Source organism: Gymnoscopelus braueri (genome assembly GCF_963280865.1).
Source record: "Gymnoscopelus braueri genome assembly, chromosome: 13".
In the NCBI taxonomy this organism is placed as follows: Eukaryota; Metazoa; Chordata; class Actinopteri; order Myctophiformes; family Myctophidae; genus Gymnoscopelus; species Gymnoscopelus braueri.
Window position 1 is genome coordinate 13,786,757 of NC_137615.1, and position 22,911 is coordinate 13,809,667.

A 22,911-nucleotide genomic window follows, 5' to 3' on the forward strand; every position below is an offset into this window, starting at 1 on the left:
CTGTAACTCTGACAGTGTGCAAAATGAAACCAAATGGACCAAACGGGTCCATTTGGTTCCATTTGCACAGTCATCATGGTCCGTGGGCCCAAATGGGCCCAAAAGTCCTGAGCTATAAGCGTGCTCAACTGACAGTAGTTTAAGGAATGAAGGAGAGAGTCTTAATGAAACAGACCACGGTCGGGGCGCCCGCTGGCCTAGCGGTCCAGACGCATACCACACATGCTGATAATCCAGCTTGACAGTGTGTCGCGGGTTCGACTCCCGATCCCGATGACCTTTGCTGTGTGTCACCCCCCCCATCTCTCTCCCCATTTCCTGTCAGCCTACTATCCTATCAATAAAGGCAGAAAAAGTCCCCCCCCCCAAAACAAAATATGAAACCCCGCTCACACAAAAGACAATTTGTCAAGACTGCTGCTGCGGTAAAAAAAAAGAAGCAAAACACAATTTATTTTGGGAGTGCGGACTGTTAGTTTCTTGAAGACTATAAGGCCCTTGAAATTAGAAAAAGTTTGCGAACCCACTGTGTGAGGCATACAGACACAGTCTCACCAGGAACAGAGCAATTACAGGCCGGCAGGCAGCTAGGCCCTGCATCGCATGGCAGCTACAGCAGCTGTAATCGATACGGGGGTATCCAAGGGCCGCTCTCTAAACACTGGAGGTTGGGGCTGTCTGTCTGTTTGGGTGACAGTGGGTGACGCCTGTGTGTGTGTGTGTTCACACATGTTTGGGACGAACCGCAGAATCGGGGCCAACCGCGTCACGATGAGCTCATCGCTGCTTCTGTGGCCGTACATCCCCCACACATACATATACACACACACACACACACGCACACACACACATTACACACACAACACACCAGCCACCCTTATTTCCCTGTCACTATTATATCAGGACTGTGTGACAGGGTGTGGGAATGGGGTTGTCTCCGCTGTACTCCACTCCCACACACGCACAGACAAATGCACGAACACATGCACGCATCCACGCACGCACGCACGAGCGCGCGCACACACACACACACACACACACACACACACACACACACACACACACACACACACACACACACACACACACACACACAGCAGACATAAACGTGCATGCAGTTGTGTAAAGTAACTAAGTACATTTACTCAAGTACTGTACTTAAGTACACGTTTGAGGTATTTTTTCTTTAGTGGAGTATTGCCAATTTTCAATACTTTTACTTCTACTCCACTACATCTCAGAGGCAAATATTGTACTTTGACTCCCCTACAATTATTTGAAAACTTTAGTTACTATAGTTACTTTGTAGATTCAAATTATTATTACTAAACATGCATTAACCACTGAAGCTCTATGTATATTTCGGCTATTTACTGTAGCCGATCTACAAGCTCACATCGCGACTTATTTTCCAAAGATTTGTATACATTTTGAAAACTTGAAATGGGACATTCTGCTTAATGAGTACTTTTACTTTTGATACTTTAAGTATATTTTTATGTCAATACTTTTGTACTTTTACCTAAGTAAATTCTGAATACCGGACTTTTACTTGTAACGGAGTATTTCTACATGTACAGTTAGTACTGTACGTTGCTGCACTGAGTTGCGAAACCGTCTCATATGCAGCTATAGATGAGGGTTCTTTCTTGTAGACCTTCCACTCTTTCTTCTCAGGGGCTCAGGAATATGAAGCTCTGTTCACTGTCATTTCCACTAGAAACGTTCAACCCAACAATGATACACACAGCCATGAATCACAAGGGGGTTTTATTAGAAATACGGATTCTTGCATGCATGCATCATAAGGAAACGTGTTGGTCAATTATTATAAGCTTGGACATATTATTTCAATGATTCATCTTTGTCAGGGTGTAGTGAGTGAGCCATAGTTTCTGTCCAAAGCACAGCTATAGGGGAAGGACGTGGTGCACCACCTACGTGGACACACTGTGGCGTGACAAAAGAAAACTCTCTTTCTGAGAGAATGGGAATGTTACTCTTTTACTGTCGCTTTATGTCTGGATAAACTCCAGTCCAATGCAATTTTAAAGAGATAGTCATTTTTAAGTAATTAGGCTAGTGGTTATTATTAAATGTGGCTCTTTTATTGCTACTTTAAACTTTTTTATGGATCCTATGTAAGTAAAGGCTGATAAAAGTGTCAAACTCCCAAAATCCACCAGAATACTGCAAATTACATCTACTCTGTTAAAAATGTCCTGGGGGGTGACCTTGGGGCCATGGTCAGTATGACCCTCCACCCCTCCCCCTGGAAAAGAATCTCCTGTTATCAGACGGTCTGAGGTTGGCAGGTTGTGTGTGTGTGTGTGTGTGTGTGTGTGTGTGTGTGTGTGTGTGTGTGTGTGTGTGTGTGTGTGTGTGTGTGTGTGTGTGTGTGTGTGTGTGTGTGTGTGTGTGTGTGTGTGTGTGTATAGATATAGAAACCTAGATACCTCATTGGCCTATGCAGTTCGTTGGAGCAACTGGTATCGCGGCCGTCATTTTAGCGTAGGCAAACTGAGACTCAAAGTGACTACTGGCCAATCACAGTGCGTCTTTTCCGGGACTTGTCAGTGCAATGGTTCTCAACCAGTGGTCCGGGGACCACCAGTGGTCCTTGAGGGGGTTCCAGGTGGTCCCCAGCTAAATGATGGAGAGTTGATAACCAAATGGACCCTTATAGATCTTTAAATCTTGAGTATAACATTTCACACTCTCAAGAGTCAAATTGTTAAACATCTGCATTACTTACTATACAGGTACACAATTAGAGAACGTAAAGAATTGTTATTTTGACAGCATCTTATCAAACGATAACAACATATTCTAAGTTTTGGGTGTGAGAGGCTAAAGCTCATCAAACGGTGTTCCGTGGCTCAAATGGCGAATAAATAATAGACCTTGATATGAAAAAGGTTGAAAACCACTGTTCTAATGCATTTATGTCCATTGAAGCTGACGGTCTCTCCACAATTAAAATCATCACAACTCCATGAATTTTCAACCTATTTTCAAGCGGTTAAGAGTTATGGATGGATCCAGTAGGCGTTAGCACACCAACATGCTAGCACATCACTGGTGATGTGTAGGCATTGTTCAAGATAGATGCATATCACTGCGGCCCAATATATAAGGTTGAATGAAAATAAATTCTCGCACCATAGTAAAGACTGATGAAAATGTATATTTTCTATTAACAATTTAAGTTGTTAGCTATTGTATCGTCTCTGTCAAATGTGTCGCTTCGTGCCGCATTTCGCATCCGGACACATTGTGAGCTTTAAGGTTAAATTGGGCTGAAGTGGTTAATGTGTGGTTTGTAATGATAATTCACATCTACAGTCTAAGTCTAAGTCACTAGTTTTCAAATAATTGTAATGGAGTAAAAAGTACAATATTTGCCTCTGAGATATATTGGAGTAGAAGTAAAAGTACAGGAAAAAAAAAACTCCAGTAAAGTAAAACTACATAAAAATGTTACTTAAGTACAGTACTTGAGTAAATGTACTTTACTTTGCACCACTGCCGACTACCGTGAGCTCATCAGCGGCGCACGCGGTGCCAGCACACAGCAAGCGATAGCAGACAGACAGGACAGCACAGGACTCCTCAGCAAATCTAATAAACCAATTATAGGGTTTTTTTCTCAGCCAGAGCAGTATAAGTGACCCCCGCTCACAGTATACTGGAGCTCAGGAAATGGAGGAGGACAATTTCCTTGGAGCGTAACATTAGAATGCAGAAGCCTGGCTCCTGGAGATTCGGGGCCACCACCGCTGGGTCTCTTCAATTAGACAAGAGCCTCCCCGCTGTGCGCCCGAGACCGGCCCGAAACACGGGAGCACCCCAGAGTAGCAGGAGGGAGGGGAGGAGGAAGAAGAAGGGGAGAGGAGAGAGCCACGCATCCCCCAGAGCAGTGTTGCCATGTCCGCTTGTTATAAGGGACTTTGGGGCTTGTTTTTCTGTAAAAACAGAAGAAAAAAAATTGTGCCAAGGGACTCCCATACCAGATTTGTGTTGTTAAAATGTTCAAAATGTTTCCCTTTTTTTCAAGATTTTCTTTTGAAAATAGCAGACCTACAAGCTCACAATGCGACGCGATGTGAGCTTGTAGATCGTCTATTTTCAAATAGCCGATGTGTATGTTTAAAGTGCTCATGTGGCCTATTGGTCGCTTCTTTTGGGCTTGTTTTCATAGACCTCGTTGCTTATTTCTCTCGTAAAATCTGGCAACAGTGCCCCAGAGTACTTGTATTATGTTTGGCACATATTTCTTTTCAAACCCCTCTCTCTCTCTCTCTTTCTCTCTCTCTCTCTCTCTCTCTCTCTCTCTCTCTCTCTCTCTCTCTCCCTGTCTGCACTCCCTCCTCGACCCCCTGATCACACTAGCCTCCCTCCACCACTTTGCAAAGTGATGGCTAGACAGTGAAAGACGCAAGGGGGGGGGAGAGAGAGAGAGAGAGAGAGAGAGAGAGAGAGAGAGAGAGAGAAAAGTAAATGGAAAGACAAGTAGAGAGGCGAAAGCAACCCCTGTTGTGTCGCAATCTACTTGAATTGTACGCGTTTGCACCAAGGAGTCAAGCACACTCTTTTTTTTTGCAGCCTGCCTGCTGCCAGTTTTCAACTGGAAGTATCTTATTGTCTTATGTATCGTCGCTGTCGGGCGCAAACCTCCTATCTCCGTATTTCAACTTTTTTTAGAATTTCTTTAATAAATCAGTGCTATTGAACACCCTTTACGTCTGTGTGTGGGTTTTACAACTATTGAACCAATGAAACGTATTAAAAAGCGCTTCTGACTAAACCTCCTAACTCCATTGGATCCTCAAACTGTCGTTCAAACCAACTAACTCCAACTTTTTTCCCGTCTGACTTTGTCATTCTAATCATATCAATCTCCACATTCACTGGTCAAAAACCTCCTAACTCCACTTGAGCTGGATTTGGGTAAAGTGATGATAATGCATACTATAATATCATAATATCACATGCATGTATCTGAAAATGCATCTGACAATGTAAGTCACAATGCCAACTTTGATGAAGCAGTATACTGTACTGTGTTTTCATTTCCTGAAAAGTTCATATTTTGGACATAGTTGGTTTCTGCAGATACAGTATATTTTACCCTGGTAGGGTACCTGGGATTGCCCAGGTTATTGCGCAGGTGAAATAGGCACAAAGCAATATGTTTGTTGGTTTTGACCTGGCCATGACCTTAGATAGATACTGCAGAGATAGATAGATAGAATAGACAGACAGACAGACAGACAGACAGACAGATAGATACTGTAGATCAGGGGTCTTCAACGTTTTCAGGCCAAGGACCCCCTAGCTGAGAGAGAGATGAAGCAGGGACCCCCTCTATATTGTATAAAATTGTGTTTCAGATAAATTATTTTTGGCTAAAGTTCTCAGCAGAAAAGTGATGCTAGGGTTCAAGTGGTTAAGGTAAAATAAAAAATCATATCACACAAAGATTTGGCGGACCCCCTGCAGTAACTCTGAGGACCCCCTAGGGGTCCCGGACCCCCTGTTGAAGACCCCTGCTGTAGATAGACCTTAATTGATCCTGCAGCGGAAATTCGGTCACCAGAGGCAGCACAACAGTTTAAGTCCAGTTACAGGGTAGGGCTGATATCAATACAGTGACTACAGTATTATCAGTAGAATACTCTATACCGTGTTGTGAGGATATTACCATAGTCTCCATATGGTATGGTACTTGGTGATTACTCCACAGTTATTAGTTTATGGGCCGAGCAGAGTGACCATCGTGTGCCTTGCAGGTTGCAGTGTTTCTCAAACTTTTTTTCAAGTCAAGGACCCCCCCAAATTGATATGTATTTGGCCACGGACCCCTATCTGAAAATAATTTGTGCCAGGACCCCAGAAGCAAAGATTTGTGTTAAAAACGTTTGCTTAAAAAAAATGATATATATATATATACATTCAAAGATTTGCGCAAATCTTCATGATTTAAAAAAAAAATGCAGATCTACAAGCTCATAACGCGGCACAAAGCAACCGTGTCAATTTCCCATGGAAATTATCGATGTATAGCAAACTCGCTCAATACATTATTTCACAAGTCTTGTGATGTTTTTGTCAGATTTCTCCCATTTCTCTTTTTTTTCTCCTCCTCCCTCTCCTCTCCTATTTCATTATCCTCCCACCTTAACCCGGCTCTTTCAACAGGGCTCATTGGCCCGGGGTCGATCGATGAAAAGGCCCATTCTTTCCCCCACTGTCACCGTGATACCAGAAATGCTGAGTTAATGAAAGAGTGATGATATCCAATCACCTTCCAGAGGATAGCACCTGCCTTCTTAAAAAAAAAAACACGGCCCGAAAGAACCTCTGCTCAATAGTTACAAACAGATGCACTACAGAAGCCACTTCCTCCTGTTCGCCGCGCGGCCGCCAGCCACGCGGTTTATACCTTTGATATCGCTTGTCGCGCGGCTGGCGGCGGGGAGGGAAGAGAGAGGGAGTATCCTGTGTGGTCGAGCATATCCAGTCGTCTTAGGTGTTTCCACGAGGGATTTTGGCATTAGACCGTGGCGATGGGATTAATACGTTCAGAGAAGGGCAGGGGTGAAGTGAACAATGGCATGCTTCGAGGGCTTTAAAACAGGGTCTTGTTACAATGAGAGGGGGCGGCGGCGGCGAGGCAAGCCTATAACGTTTTGATAAATTCCTGTTTGGTTCTCAAACTTTTTCGATTTCAAGGAACCCTCAGATTGATATCGTTGTCTGTCAGGCAGAAACCTCTTATCTCCGTATTTAAACTTTTTGTGTTTCTTTCATAAATTAACGCCCTGCTTGATCGTACTAACTACAGCGTCACACAAAAGTCCAAAAGCTAAGGTACAGCTACTCAAAACATTTACTTAAGTACAGTACTCAAGTAAATGTACCTCGTTAAAGTCCACCACTAGGAAATAGTCGCGTCAGGTCCCTAATATGTATTATAGCTATAATACACGTGCAGACTGACCCAATACATAATTGGGAGGGAGCAATGGGGTTGGGTTGTAAACAAAGCCAAGTGGAAAGAACTGGAGTTTGTTTTCAGGAAGTTAGGAAATACTGGTTTATTTTTAGGTTCTTTGGAGTTTTTTTTTTAGGTTATTATTATATACACAGGAGACAACAGTGCAGGTCTCGTTTTCACCTGACCTAAAGAAAACACACACACACACACACACACACACACACACACACACACACACACACACACACACACACACACACACACACACACACACACACACACACACACACACACACACGCACACACGCACAAGCACCAGGTAGAGGAGAGGTTTTTTGAATGTTCCATGACGTGCACGGTGTGGTGCATAGAGGTTCTTTGTGAGAGCGTTGTGTGTCTCTGTGCACACTGACATCATAGTGGTGCTGCTGATGGCCCTTTTGATGTGCTGTGGTGCCAGGGAGCTGCTAGCACCGTCAGGCTAGCTGAGTCAGCGCTGCGCCGCAGACACAACTACTACAAGACAGACAGGATGACAGAGAGAGAGAGAGAGAGAGAGATTTGTCCAATTGTAAAGGAGAGGGAAATGGATGCATGTATGTGTATGTACAGTATATATAGGCAGAAACCTCTTATCTCCATATGAGGTTTACACACACACACACACACACACACACACACACACACACACACACACACACACACACACACACACACACACACACACACACACACACACACACACACACACACACATTTTGGAAAATGTACAATAATAAATCCACAAAGTCCTCAATAAGCATTACATCACCAAGTGTACAATAGAGACTGTGCATCACACATACTATTTCAATACATTTTACAATAGATTACATTACATGGCTATCTAGAGGTCCTTGGCATGGAAACATTAGGGGAGACCACTGAGTTAAATTACATTTCAAAAAAGAAAAACACATTTTTTTCTCCTCTACATATCCTTTTATTTTCTGTTCAGAGGGACCCCCTGCTGTGGTATATATATGGCTCCAACAACAATGAGATGAAGTCATGCCATTTTGTCACCACTCTCTGAGAATGAGACCATTGTCACTGCAGACATAATGACAGGTTCCACTGAAACAAGCAGAAGATTGACCTGCACAGATCTCACACACTATAGAACACTGCTCTTCATTATTGCCCAGTTCAATTGTCTTTTTAAATGGAGGTCAGTCCACCTGCAGGCATGGAAGAAGGCGCCTTTAGAGAGTCACTCAGCGGAGTTCAATATTGCACGTGAAATGAAACGCGCGGCCACTCAGGTATGCTGTCTGAAAAAGGCTAACCATTTAAAGGAGTAGTTGACCCAAAACATTCCTTATTTTCTATCAATTACACACCTCATGAGGCCTTGAATTCATGGGTATTTCTTTTGTTTTTGTCGCATTCCTAAGTCAATAATTTGATGATCGGCGGAAAGACGCTAATAATGTCTCCTGTATCTCCTACTGGAGAGTCCGCCGGTTATCAAAATATATTGTATGCCGAACCCCATCCACATATGTTGTTCCAGGGAACCCCAGAAGCAAAGATTTGAGTTAAAAATGTTTAAAAAAAATAAATGTATTCAAAGATTTGCACAAAATTTTCAAGATTTTTCAAAAATAGCCCAAAGTATAAAATAATGGTTATAGCAAAATCTAAAATGACACAGTATACTATGCGTTCTCTGTCTTAATGGGTTAAACACTTAACCCTGTATTTGGTACACTTTGCTGTACACAACGGTTGGGTTGACGTCATCATATTATGGCCCAGCCCTGCTCTGTGGTGGTGTGTTGCTGAGGAAGCAGTGCATCCAGTGGATGAGGGAATAAAAGGACGCTAGACTTCATGTGGTTCACACATTCCTAGCCGTGGTACTCATGAATGCACCTCTCCATCTGCACACTCCTCTTTCATCTGCACCGTATGACACAAAACTGTGAACACTGGTGGAAAAGTAACTAAGTATACCGAGGCAAGTACTGAGTAAAATTTTGAGGTATACTTTTACTTTACTTAAGCACTTAAACCCTATATGGTTGACCATAGTAGTCCCTCTGGGCTCAATTATACTAGTATAGTCTTTTCTGTTTTCTGTTATTGTGGGAAAAGCCTTTGTTTGAAAACGATCGACAAGCTCACAACGCGTCGCGTTGTGAGCTTGTCGATCTGCTATTTTCCTGCGAAAGCTTTCCCCACAATACGGAGGCTGATGGGGTTTAAGTGGTTGAGTGTGTCAATTTTTCAATACTTTATTATACTTATACTCCACTACGTCTCAGAGGCAAATATTGTACTTTTTTTACTCCACTATAATTATCTGAAAACTTTAGCTGCAGGTTACTTTGTAGATTTAGATTATTATTACAAAACATACCCAATAACCCATTAAGACCGGGAAAGCATCTGTGGCTATTAAAAAATAGCAGATATACAAGCTCATAGCGCGGCACCGAGTGCCGCTCTATGAGCTTGTAGATCTGCTATTTTTTTTTTTATCGTGAAAATTTGGATATATATTTATTTTTTGGCGAACATTTGTAACTCAAATCTTTGCTTCTGGGGGTCCCTGGGACAAAATATTTTGAGGTGGGGGTCCGCGGCCAAATACATATCATTTTGGGGGTCCTCGATATGAAAAGTTTTTTTCAAAAAACTGTACAAGACATTTGTAGAATTGGCCTCAGGTCTTAATGGATTAAGCCTCATTCGAACGTGGGGGGGCACCTTCCTTTCAAAGCTGGAACTATCTGGAACCACTATTGATATACACGGCGATGCCAGGTCACCCTTCATTTCCTCTCTGGTAAGATACTCTATCAATGAGTTGCCCTAGGTGTTTCGGTTTAGCTAGAAGCCACGGGGAGATAAGGCTGAGATTACAGCGGCGCTATCTTCAGGGGGAGGCCAGAGCCAGGAGAAGGTACAAGAAAGTGCGCGCCGGCAATTAACCGTGCACTGCCGGTCGGAAGGGGTGAAGGCCAAAACGTGTGCCTTTTCCTGGCACCACGTCTTCATGTGTAATCTGAAGCGATGAAATTGCAATTTAATTATCCTTTTGAAGTGCTTTTTTCCACAGTCATGAAAGTTAACCACATGAACCCTATAGTGTCCCTAATCTGAGCAGGACATAAACGGTCAACTTTATGTGAAAACAGGCAAATATTTACCACAAAATATCCAATCTACAAGCTCAATAGCCAAGCTTGTATCAGCCTGTTTTCGGGCAAATATATTTGAGGGGATAAAAAGAGGGGACCAAGTACACTGTGCAGTGTACTCCCTGGCGGACCCCGGTCAACAAAGTACCGCATATAGGGTTTAAGTAACTGTTTCTCAACGGTCGGCCCCGGGCCCACCAGGGGTCATTTGTAACTCTAAAGGCCAAGCCACACCAATGCAACTCCTTGCAACTGCCATTATAATGGTTGCAAGTAGTTGCATGTTGCAAGGAGTTGCATTGGTGTGGCCTTAAGAGTGTACAAATGGAACCCTTTTGTATCTTTGGGTTAACAAATGGTTCCATTTGTACACTCTCAGAGTTACAGACCCGTGAGGGTCCGTTTTTGGACCCCCAACCCTGACATTTGGAACCAGTGGTTTCAGTGATTAACCCATAGTTACAAAAAGGGGTTCCCGCCCAAAATGGTTTAAGACCAGGAACGCATCTGTGTCATTTTAGATTTCTTTAGCTATTCAAAAATAGCAGATATACAAGCTCATAGCGTGGCACCGAGTGCCTCGCTATCAGCTTATAGATCTGCTATTTTTGCGCAAATCTTTGAATATATATATTGTTTAAAGCGAACATTTGTAACTCAAATCTTTGCTTCTTGGGGTCCCTGGAACTAAACATTTTGAGATATTTTTTATTTTGAGATATTAAAAAAAAAACTGTTCGGCTTCAGGTCTTAATGGCTTAATCCCACAATGTCACCTTCAAGAAATGCACTTTTGGACAAGTACCCTGGCCAGCTGCTTTTCAAAAAATGCTGCACTGCATGCATCCCACCAGCCAGCAGCACTTATATAGGTACAGACGTTTTGGCAAGGCCAGTGGAACCTGTAGTGGTTCCTGCATGCAGCTCTCAGGGATGTGTTAGAGAGAGAGAGAGTCCAGAAAAAGAGAAAAATCATCCCATCCTTCTGAAGGTGTCAGGCTCTTGATAAGTCCTGTTTAAACTTTACCCTTTGCAAAATGCCATGTGTCAACAACCCGCCCGTGGCCAAAGCGCTCTGATCTGGTTAGGCAAACACCCAGGGCAGCCCATCCATCCTGAAGGGACCTTGGCTGACAGTGTGTGGGCTAGTATATAGGGCCAGGCTATAGCAGTTTAGCAACACCAGTGGATCTCCGCCTCCCGACCCAATGTTGTGGCGCTTAACGACGACAAACAGTTCACGCCACTGACAAACTCACATGTGGAGGAAAGTTCAAACGGTGTGCAGAGGGGATTTTCTCAGTGTCCCCCCCCTCCTCCACTGGTGGAAAGTAACTAGTAAGTGCATTCACTCAGGTACTGTAGTTTTTTTGAGTGTCTTTACTTGAGTGTTTCCATTGTTTTTATACTTTACACTTCTACGCCACTAGCATCTCAGTGGCAAATAGTGTACTTTTTACTACACTACGATTACCGGCATTTGAAAACTTTTTAGATTATTATTAAAAAACATACATTAACCAATAAGCCCTATTTTATACTTCAGATATAAAATAATTGCCGATCTACAAGCTCACAATATGTCACGATGCGACACGTTGTGAGTTTGTAGTTTGCATTTGACGCGGTAATGGTCTTATTTTTTATTTATCTTTCATTTGAGAGGTATTAAAAAGGTCTTAAAATTCACTTTAGAAATGTGCAGATACCCTGTATACCCCTGTATACATTGTATGTTGGTTTGTTCACCGTTCAGTGAGAAAACAATGTTGCACATTAAGCAAATCATTTGGGAGACCCCCCCTGGGGTTCCCGACCCACAGCTTGAGAACCACACTGCTCCAGCTTGCTGCCAGCTCCCACCAGGGTGGAGGAGGAAAAGTGTCAGACAGGTGTCATGTCAGCTGGAGAACGATCCAAGCCCACCTCCGCGGCATCATTTATCACTCTATTAAATTCTTCTCATTCTTCACAGATATCACAGAGAGTTATTCAAATTATCCGGTGGTCTTTAAACCCCAGCGTCCCTATATTCTGGGCATTTTATAATAGGCCAACATTCAGCGAAAGTAGGGGAACATTTGGCAAAAGATAGTGGATCTACAAGCTCCCCATCCCCTTAGAACTGACTAGTAAACTAGCCGATAGCTATAGTTTCCAGACTCTGTAGAATTTCAATAGATTGTGGAATTGTCAACGCGACGCATTGTGAGCTTGTAGATCTGGTGATTTGGTGCATGTAGAGGGAGGAGGGGGCCAAGTACAGAGCCCTGGGGGACCCCGGTCAACGAAGAATACAGGGTTTAAACGGTTAAAGTCCTGGTTGCTACTGCAAGCCATGGATTCATTGCATCTCAGACTGCTCACTCACACTTTGAGAGGAAATATTGTACTCTTATAACCCTGATCGTTTATTTAATTTCTTTGCACAAGGTGCATAGTCGTGCCTGAAAAACATACAAATGTTACAGTTAAATGCATGACAGCGTTTTGGTTTGAACACATCTGAATATGCCAAAACAAAAACTGGAGCAAGAAGAAAAAAAAAAAAGGAAACTGACCATGAATAGACATTCTACGACCCTGCGGGTTCTCTTTTTAGTAAGATTTTAAAAGTGTAAAACGTAGCACAGCCTCAAGTAGACACATAGTCAACAAACAACACCCACACGCACACTTAAATATGCATTTCGAAACTTTCAAAAGGTGGACGCGGCCTGCTCAAACATTTGCCGTGGAATCCGAGAGAGAGAGAGAGAGAGAGAGAGAGACGGAGAGAGAGAGAGAGAGTAAGGGGAGGTAGAGGACATGATTTAGCAGTTTACCCCCAGTGTTTGCCCCAGAATTTTAACACCGTGGCTCAAACTTAAGCTGAGAAGTTTCCCAAGGCCTGCTGGGGTTGACAGGCAAGTGTCCCGTGCACACAGTGGGCCTGAACGCCATAGTTTGTGCATCCGCCCCTTGTCCCGCCGCAGCAGGGCCCATGGTCTTGCAGAGACCACCACAGGGCCCACCACATGCGGTCTGCATGGCGGGGGCGACGCCGCGCACACACCCCGTTCACGCCTCTGGTACTCAGGTGTTAGCCATGGACGGGGTTTCCCCCCCTGCATTATGAGACCGTCAGCAGCCTCACGCAGGACCCCGACCATATGAAATGACAAATCGTTGCTGTTTGTCGGAGCAGAAAGCTCCTATCTCCATATATTAACTTTTTGTGTTCTTTTTTTTCCCCGTAAATTAACGACCTTGATCACACTACAGCGTCACACAAAAGCATCAAAAGCAGCAGATCCACAAGCTCGAAACGTGGCGCAAAGTGACAGGTTTTGAGCTTGTCGATCTGCTACTTTAGCTATTTTTGAATTTGAATCCTGAAAAGTAACAGTTTTGGACATATGAGGTTTCCACCCGAGACTAAATGGAAGCTACCACAGTATACCCTGCACACAGTAAGATCAGCCATGTACATGTTTTAACCCTGTGCGTGCAAATATGGACCATCCATTTGGGTCCATATTTTCACACTCAGAGTTGAATAATGTTTTACGCTTGAGAATCAAGGTAACAAATACACGTCCGCCCTGAGATTGGGAGGTTGGATGTTCAATTAATCCCCGGCCCGGGTCATACCAAAGACTCTAAAAATGGGACCCATTACCTCCCTGCTTGGCACTCAGCATCAAGGGTTGGTTTGGGGGGTAAGTCCCTGCGGCATACTAGCGCCATGTCCAGGGGATGTACATATATATATACATCAAGCTGCCTCTGCCTCACGCTACAGAAACAGGAGATAGACTCCAGCCCAATGGTCCACATGGCTCGGCAAAGCTTACTTACTTTATTTACTTACAGGGTATAAAAGCAATACCATGTGAAATGTGTTGCATTAATGTAGACTTTCTTAATTCAGTTTCAGCTTCAACCCAGCTGATCAGGCTACTCAGCTGTGTTTTGAGCAGGGGTTGCGTATCGCTCATGTCACGGCCACATCACTATGTCAACATAACCATAAACAAACCACGGCCACGTGACTATGACAACATACCTCCTCTGACATCACGCTCATGTCAGGTCCGCGGCCAAATACATATCAATTTGGGGGTCCTTGACATGAAAAAGTTTGAGAAGCACTGGTGTAAAATGTGGATTATGGTAATACTGTCCAATAGGTTTTGTTGAAACAAAACAACTCAAGCCCCCACAGTTCAACCGGTCCTCTCTTCGCCAACACACGTATTGGTTTGGGTCGTATAGCATCCATACACATACTGTGTACAGAAGTTGACAGAGGGGAGAGGTATTCAACCAACACGGTTACAGGTAGCAATGGTCCGATTTATACTTAGACACCGTTGTAAGACGTCGTATGAACCGAGCAGCAAAGCTTACGGTCAGTCACACAGTCAGACATACACACACACACGCACACGCACACACACACACACACACACACACACACACGCACATGCACACGCACACGCACACGCACAGGCACACGCACACGCACACACACATGAAACCATGCCAGTGGGTGGTAAAGGCACAAAATATAGTAGGCTACATACATTCTTTGCAATAAGAGGAAACCAACATTGATATCAATCTTTCTATCAAGTGTCAACAAACGATATGAAGCAGGCTGATAAAATAATAGAACATTATTTGGCTCACCACCGATGTCATGACTCAAAGGTTAAAATAAGATTTATGTTTTACAGTATGCGCGCCATGCTTTGCCTGCATAGCCTAATTGTAGAAATGAAACGTTTAAGGTTTCTAATCTCATTATATTATTAATGTAGCCTTTTCCAGTTCATTGCATTCAGGGGCATGGCGAGGGTAAAATTCAAATAGTTTAGACTATAGGCCTACAAGTGAACTTGGAGCTATATATTCAGATTTACTTTCTAAAATTAAATACCTGGATTAGTGACAGAACGAGCTCAACAAAGCGTCCTTTGTCGCTCACAAAACAAGAGTTGGAACTTATCCAACAAGGTACTTTTTTTTTACTGCTGCTGCCAATTTTGCTTCGCTTCAGTTATAGTCTACCGCAGTCAATGAATTACTGTAAATAGCATGACAGATTTGACTACCACAAGGTATATTTAAGTTAAGTTAATAGCCTTTACCTGTATCCTAATTTTTAGTCTTCATTTTATTCGCATTAATATTATTATTATACTTAATATTCAGATTATAGGCCTAATTATTTTAGTAGCTATTATTAGCAGCAGCAAATTAGTGCCGATATAGGCTATTTATTTCCATGTGAATAATCAACCTAAAGAAACCAGACTGTCTCACTGTCAGACCCAGAATGTCAGAGAGGGAGAGACTGAAAGAGAGAAATGGTTAAATGAATTCATAATATGTGTTTAGGCTATGTTATACACATCATCTGTGATGTGTATCATATCATTCGATTAATTTCATGAGAATAAATAAAGAGAAATAAAATAATAGACACATTTGTAGTTTTTCCTATCAATTTAGCCTATAGCCTACTGTATTCGTTTTGATGCTGAAAAAGAAAACCTCACTCAAATAAGACACAGTTTTTCGACTGACATGATAGAAGCCTCTACCTACAACTTCTGTCTCGTATGATTACAAATCAGAAACCTGTATCTTATGTTATATAACCAAATCTACAGCTATGATTATTGCACTCATTATACATCAGCAAGCAAGGGATATGCCTCGGAAGTTTCTGGACTGCTGTCGCCCCCTATTGGTCAATGCAGTGCTGAAGTGACTGGAGCCAGTGTAGTGTTGTGCAGTGGTTCTCAAACTTTTTCATGTCAAGGCCCCCCAAAATTACATGTATTTGGCTGCGGACCCCCCATCTCAAAAATATTTTGTGCCAGGGATTTTTCACAAATAGCAGATCTACAAGCTCATAGTGCGGCACTCGGTGTCGCACTATGAGCTTGTAGATCTGCTATCTTTGAATAGCCAAAGTAAAAAATATGGTTAAAGTTGTTAAAATTATTCGCGAATATTAACGAATTTTGCTGGGGACCCCCTGGATCCCCCCCAAGGACCCCTGGGGGTCCCTGAACCCCACTTTGAGAACCACTGGTGTAGTGTGTAACATATAAAAGTGCACAAATCCACTCAGACACTGGACAGGCTACCCTATAAAACCCCAAGTAGAAACTTTTTAGAACCAACAATGGCAATATTTACTGAGAAACCAAGATAAATCTATTTGTCTGGAAATAGCTGTTTAAACACAGACAGACACTGAGACACAGACAGTTAAAAAGCTAGCCTACAGCATTTTCAAAAAAGGGACAGAAATAAACAATTTAGATGCAGGCTATCTGCCTAGCTCGTGAATTGTGTTAATAATTAGGTATAACCTGTAGAAAATGCCTATATATCTTTCACATAACCTAAATTCATAGGAATAGAAGAGCTGCTGGAAAACTATGGAATTGAAGGAACATTTAGGATAAACAGTGCTATAATTAACCTACAGTAGGCTACATCTATTAGGCTACTTGGGACTTTATTTGTTGTAGGAATAGATGCTGCCAGAAATTGCCAGATACTGCCAGAAAGACGCAATGGAATGGAATGTTATTTTATTCATTATGCTAACAATTGGTTAATTATGTTACGCCTAAACTTCTGACTTTGAGGCTATAGTATTTAAAGATTTTAAAGATAGACTATATGAAACTTAGTATAATTGAATTTTTATGTTAAAATACCACAGATGAATGGGGGGGGGGGGTAAAGAAAAACTGCATTTTCTCATAGGGAATAAGTTTTCGGTGTTGTTGACTGCGGAGAAGAGACAGTGTTGCCAGATTTTGTGAGAGAAATAAGCAACCAGGTCTATGAAAACAAGCCCAAAAGCACCCCCTGGCTTTTTTCAAAATAATCTTGGAAAGAATTTAACATTATGTGGAATATTTTAACAACACCAATCTGGTACACGGGGCCCTGGCACAAATAATGTCCAGTCCGCAAACAATTACATATTAATTTGGGGGTCCTTGACATGAAAATGTTTGAGAACCACTTAAACAACATTAACAAACAAGCCCAAATAAGCAAATACACTTTAGAAACAAGCCGAAATAAGAAACTACACTTTAGAAACAAGCCCAAATAAGCAACTACACTTTAGAAACAAGCCCCAAAAAAACGCAACAACTACACCAATATTAACAAGCGACTTTACAGAAAAACAAGCCCAAAGTCGCTTATAGTAAGCCGACATGGCAACATTGTGCAGAGCCGAGCGCAGAGAGTCCTATTTCGTATCCGCCTCTATTCCTCTCAGCCAATCGGCGCGTCGAGCGACACCGATAAATCCAGCGTCTGTTTGCGCCGTCTCCACATCTCTCAGCAAGCCTCCACTCTAGTAGATGCTTCCACTAAAACTTTACTTTGCACACTTTTTCTTCAGTGAAAGCAACTCATTTGTGCGTCCAGCCGCATGCACTTGCATTTTACATTTTGGTGTAAAAAAAAACAACAACATCAACCACCGTGCTTTGAGCAAACTTGAAGGGACTTAAAATTCTTTTTTTGACATCTATTTTTTTGCTTTTGTATTAAAAGCAGTGAAGTTCTCCCGTCCGAGCTGTGCGCCTTGGCTGTCTTATACAGTCTTTTGGCACCACAGCAAGCAGCAACTTTGGGATTTAGAGGAGAAAAAAAAGGACTTTTCCCTCATCATCGTCATCATCATCATCATCAGAAGCGAAAGTTTCACATTTTGCAAGAAGCTTGTTCTGCTTCTAATCCGTTTCATATGAATCTCCTCGACCCGTACCTGAAGATGACAGAGGACCACGACAGGCAGCCGGACGCCAAGCGTCACTGCTCCGACGCGCCGAGCCCCACCATGTCCGACGCGTCGGACTCCGCCGCCGGCTCGCCGTGCCCGTCCGGCTCCTCCGGCTCGGACACCGAGAACATGCGGCCGCTGTGCTCCGACAACCACCGCGACCTCCTGGGTCTGGGGGGTCACCATCCATCCTCCCTCACGGACCCCCTGTTCAACAAGAAGGAGGGCGCCGAGGACCAGGACAAGGACAAGTTCCCCGTGTGCATCCGCGACGCGGTGTCGCAGGTGCTGAAGGGCTACGACTGGACGCTGGTGCCCATGCCCGTGCGCGTCAACGGCTCCGGGAAGAGCAAGCCGCACGTCAAGCGGCCCATGAACGCCTTCATGGTGTGGGCGCAGGCGGCCAGGAGGAAGCTGGCGGACCAGTACCCTCATCTGCACAACGCCGAGCTCAGCAAGACCCTGGGCAAACTGTGGAGGTACGAGAGAAAACTTTTTTTTTTGTTTGTTCACTTGCACTTTTCTTTCTGCTGCGAGACGCGTCAAAAGAGCGTTGCAGCAGGAAGAAAAGTGCATGTTCATTTAACTCTGCACTGTGCAAAATGTGGAGTGTTGCCATGTCGGCTTATTATAAGCGACTTTTAGGGCTTCTCTTTCTGTAAAGTTGCTTGTAAATATTTTACTACTGTGTACTTGCTTATTTTAAGGCTTTCTTCCAAACTTTTGTATTTATTATTTAAACCAGTGGTTCTCAAATATTTTCATGCAAATGTTTTGTGCCCAGGGAGCACTGATTTGTGTTGTTAGAATGTTTCAAAAAATATTCCAAATATGTTAGAATGTTTCAAAAAATATTCCAAATATTCCACATTTTATTTAAGAGTTTTGGAAACTTGCAGATCTGCAAGCTCGCAACGTTGTGAGCCTGCATGCATATTAGGTTTAAAGTGCTCATGTGGCTTCTTTGGGCTTGTTTTCCTAGACCTGGTTGCTTATTTCTCTCGCAAAATATGGCAACACTGGTGGAGGTTCGAGAACAACTTTGTTCACGTGCACTTTTCTGCTGCAACTCTTTTCTGACGCGTGTCTTGCTGCTGTCAAATCCCTCCATGTCCATTTAACTCTGAGAGTGAGCAAATGGACCCAAAGGGTTCGCTTTGTGCACCTCTCAGTTATAAATGTGTTGCATGTTAAATTTGATTTCATTACTATCTCGGAGTTAAATGAACACTGAGGATTTTACTGTGCAGTGGTGCTCAAGTTTCTCAATGCTTCCTATAGAGATTATGCATAAATACTTTCCTATTAGTCAAATCTATTTTAGTAATTACATTTTATTGTATTTTCAATTATTAAATGTACAAACTTTATTGCCTAATTGTTGAATGCTCACAAAAAAATTATTAATTGCACCATATGTTGCAACGATTAAGCTTCTGCTTGTTATGTATCTCTATGCATTCTTATATTCTTAATTTTGTTGTTGCTTTTTTTTTACCAGACTGCTCAATGAAGGAGAGAAGCGCCCGTTCGTGGAGGAGGCTGAACGCCTGAGGGTGCAGCACAAGAAAGACCACCCCGACTACAAGTACCAGCCCAGGCGGAGGAAGTCCGTGAAGAACGGCCAGAGCGAGCCCGAGGACGGCGAGCAGACCCACATCTCCCCCGGTGCCATCTTCAAGGCTCTGCAGCAGGCTGACTCACCGGCGTCCAGCATGGGCGAAGTGCATTCCCCTGGCGAGCATTCAGGTAAAACAAGTCTGAGCCAATTTGCATGTGTTTGTTTTAAGAGCTGTAGTTTGAGGAGTATGGCTTTGGACAGGGTATTTAAAAAATATTGTCACACTCGGAAAGTCATATTAGATAGCCTATTAGAGCCTTTGGAGGATGGGGGGGGGAGGTGGGGGGACATTGGACAGACACCTGTTAATGATTAGCGGGTTTTTACAAGTGAGCACACAAATGTGACACCTGGCCCCATGCGGCCACAACTCTCTTTGTCTTGAAAAGTCAACAAGCGAGAATAAAACGCCACCATTCCCCCGGTGCAGGGGACCCCAGGATAATCTTTATTAACCCACTGTTTGTGTTCACAACGGCTCTTGATGATAACCCTTGTCTTCTCCTCTCTAAATCAAACAGGTCAGTCCCAGGGCCCGCCCACACCGCCCACCACCCCCAAGACGGACCTGCCCAAGGGGAAGGCGGAGCTGAAGCGCGAGGGCCGCCCCATGCAGGCGGGCATCGACTTCACCGAGGTGGACATCAACGAGCTGAGCAGCGACGTCATCTCCAACATCGAGAGCTTCGACGTGGACGAGTTCGACCAGTACCTGCCGCCGCACAGCCACGTGGGCCTGACCGGCGCGCCTCAGGCCGGCGGCTACACGGGCAGCTACGGCATCGGCAGCGCCTCGGTGGGCCAGGGGCCCAACGCCGGGGCCCACGCCTGGATGTCCAAGCAGCAGCAGCAGCAGCAGCAGCAGCAGCAGCAGCACTCGCTGACCGCCCTGGGCGGAGCGGCGGAGCAGAGCGGCCAGAGAACCACGCAGATCAAGACGGAGCAGCTGAGCCCCAGCCACTACAGCGAGCAGCAGGGCTCCCCGCAGCACGCCACCTACGGCTCCTTCAACCTGCAGCACTACAGCGCCGCCTCCTACCCTTCCATCACCCGGGCACAGTATGACTATTCAGACCAGGCGGGCGCCAACTCCTACTACAGCCACGCCACCACCAACCAGGGCTCCGGCCTGTACTCCACCTTCAGCTACATGAGCCCCAGCCAGAGGCCCATGTACACCCCCATCGCCGACACGACCGGCGTGCCCTCCGTCCCCCAGACGCACAGTCCGCAGCACTGGGAGCAGCAGCCCGTCTACACGCAGCTCTCCAGGCCTTGAGGAGGGGGAGGCGAGGGCCCCCACGGCCATTTTGACTGTACACAACCCATCTCGCACGCATTGACTTTTCTCTCTCTGTCTGTCTCTCCGCCCCTTGGCGGCCTTCCGGGGTCGCCACGCCAACGCGTCCTTCGTTGCCAACAGAAAAACATGACCAGGACTTTTTCTCTCCTTTTATTTTTATATAGTACTGAAAATATATCTGGAATGGCTCACGACAGTGCCTTTTGTATTGCGAGTTTGTGATTATATTTTTTTAGATATAACATAAAGAAATTTTGGAAATCCTCTGTGAGGACATATCGGTTATAAATATTTTAGTATGTACTGTGTATGTGTTCTGCTCTTGTCAGCCTTATTATTGTCATCTTCGTCGTCATTGTCATCAACGTTCTGGGGGGTTTTAATACACGTGGAAGGAGGTGACAACCCCTCCAGTGGCCTTACTTCTCATAGATGTATTTTTGGTACAGGAAGTAGGAGAGAGGTCCCTTTACTTAACACTGCCGACTTAAAATAGCCAACATTCTGCTTTGAAAATCTCTGTACTGTACATATGTTATTGTAATATCCTGTGAGAGATGTAAGAATTGAGCAGTGTGCCGGTGTGAAATAGTCGTCGATTATTGGCCATGATATATGACAGTGTCATCCGTGAATTAGGCAAATATTATATATTTCTTTTTTTTGTCTTCGCTTCGGCTCAAGTTATTGTGTTTGGAAGTGCTATAGCTAATTAAGCGTCATGTATTTCTACCAGGGGCCTTAACGCCTGATTTATACTTTATATACTTAGTTGCGCGTGGGGATGTCGTGCGCCCGAAACAGCCAGTCGGTTGTTTTTGGTGCACCGACATCCCCGTGTCGCAACTAAGTATAACTCAGGCTTTTTTTTTTTGTGTGTGTTGCTGGATGTAACCGAGCAGTGCTTGTTTCTCACCTGGCTAACTGCCTTGATACCATTGGTGCCTGTGGAGCCATAGAAGAGAGGCTCTTGTCCCCCGGCACTGCTGTGTCGAAGCCACAACCGACTTCTGACTTCCTGATTCAGGGGCTGCAGGAAGTGCCAATCCACCCCAGTCCCCCCTCCCCCCCAGCGGGTCTCAGCTGAGTCTGAGAGAAAAAAAACCCTCTTGTCATATTCCTATACCAGCCCCCCCCCCCCCCCCCCCTCCATTTCCTAACTTTTTTTTGTTATTTTCTTAATTTATTCTCTAGCATTAATTTTATTTGAAAATAACTATTTGCAATTATCTTTATCTTTTTGTTTTGTTTTGTTATTATTCCGCAGCAACTAATTAAGATGAAACGGACATTTTTCATGCCAGAACAGTTTGCTGTTTATATGTGGTACAAAATGTGTTTATTTATCGTTTGTAAATGTTTCTGTTTTTAAATGTTTTTCTCTCTCTACGTGATCTAGTTGTGTACAGATTACTTATAATTATGATAAACCCAATCTTTAAAAAAACCTTTTCTTTAGAAAACAACAACAAACTGGAAGTTTTCACTTTTTTGTTCTCATTCTAACAAATGAATTAATGGCAATCTAAGCTATGACTGTGTTGTAAGAGAATTTTCTAGAATCACCAGCATACTTTTTTTGTTTTGGAAAAAAAGTTGTGTTCCTTATTTTGTATTCCGTATCGTTAGTTCTCATGTTGACATCTTTTTAATGCAGTTTCCCTAGGTAAACATGCCATTGTCTTAAAAGCTTATCTTTTGTATTATATTGTTTGCAATAAAAAGAAAATATTGAAAATAATTTCAAATGTGTGACTGCTGAATTATTTCATCAGCCTATACTTTGTCGCATCACAAAGCGAGAATAGCCAATCTACAAGCTCACACCGCATTGTATAGTGACATGCTGTGAGCTTGTAGATCTGCTTGTAGATCAAGATCAGCTTGTAGATCGATGTTTTTTAACTTAAAACATAACACATTTTATTTACATTATTTAAAAATTTGCACAAAATAGGTCAGCCTGGGATAATGTGGTTTAGAGCT

At 43.6% G+C, this 22,911-nt stretch overlaps 1 protein-coding gene across 1 annotated transcript; it reads left to right on the forward strand.

Moving 5' to 3' along the window:
- Positions 1-17,563: 17,563 nt before the first annotated feature.
- On the forward strand, positions 17,564-22,666 carry sox9a (SRY-box transcription factor 9a). The gene is made up of 3 exons (XM_080446404.1): positions 17,564-18,480; positions 19,503-19,750; positions 20,144-22,666. Exons 1-3 carry the CDS (start codon positions 17,966-17,968, stop codon positions 20,899-20,901), a joined length of 1,521 nt encoding a protein of 506 aa, XP_080302530.1. The 5' UTR covers positions 17,564-17,965; the 3' UTR covers positions 20,902-22,666.
- The last annotated feature ends 245 nt before the right edge of the window (positions 22,667-22,911 follow it).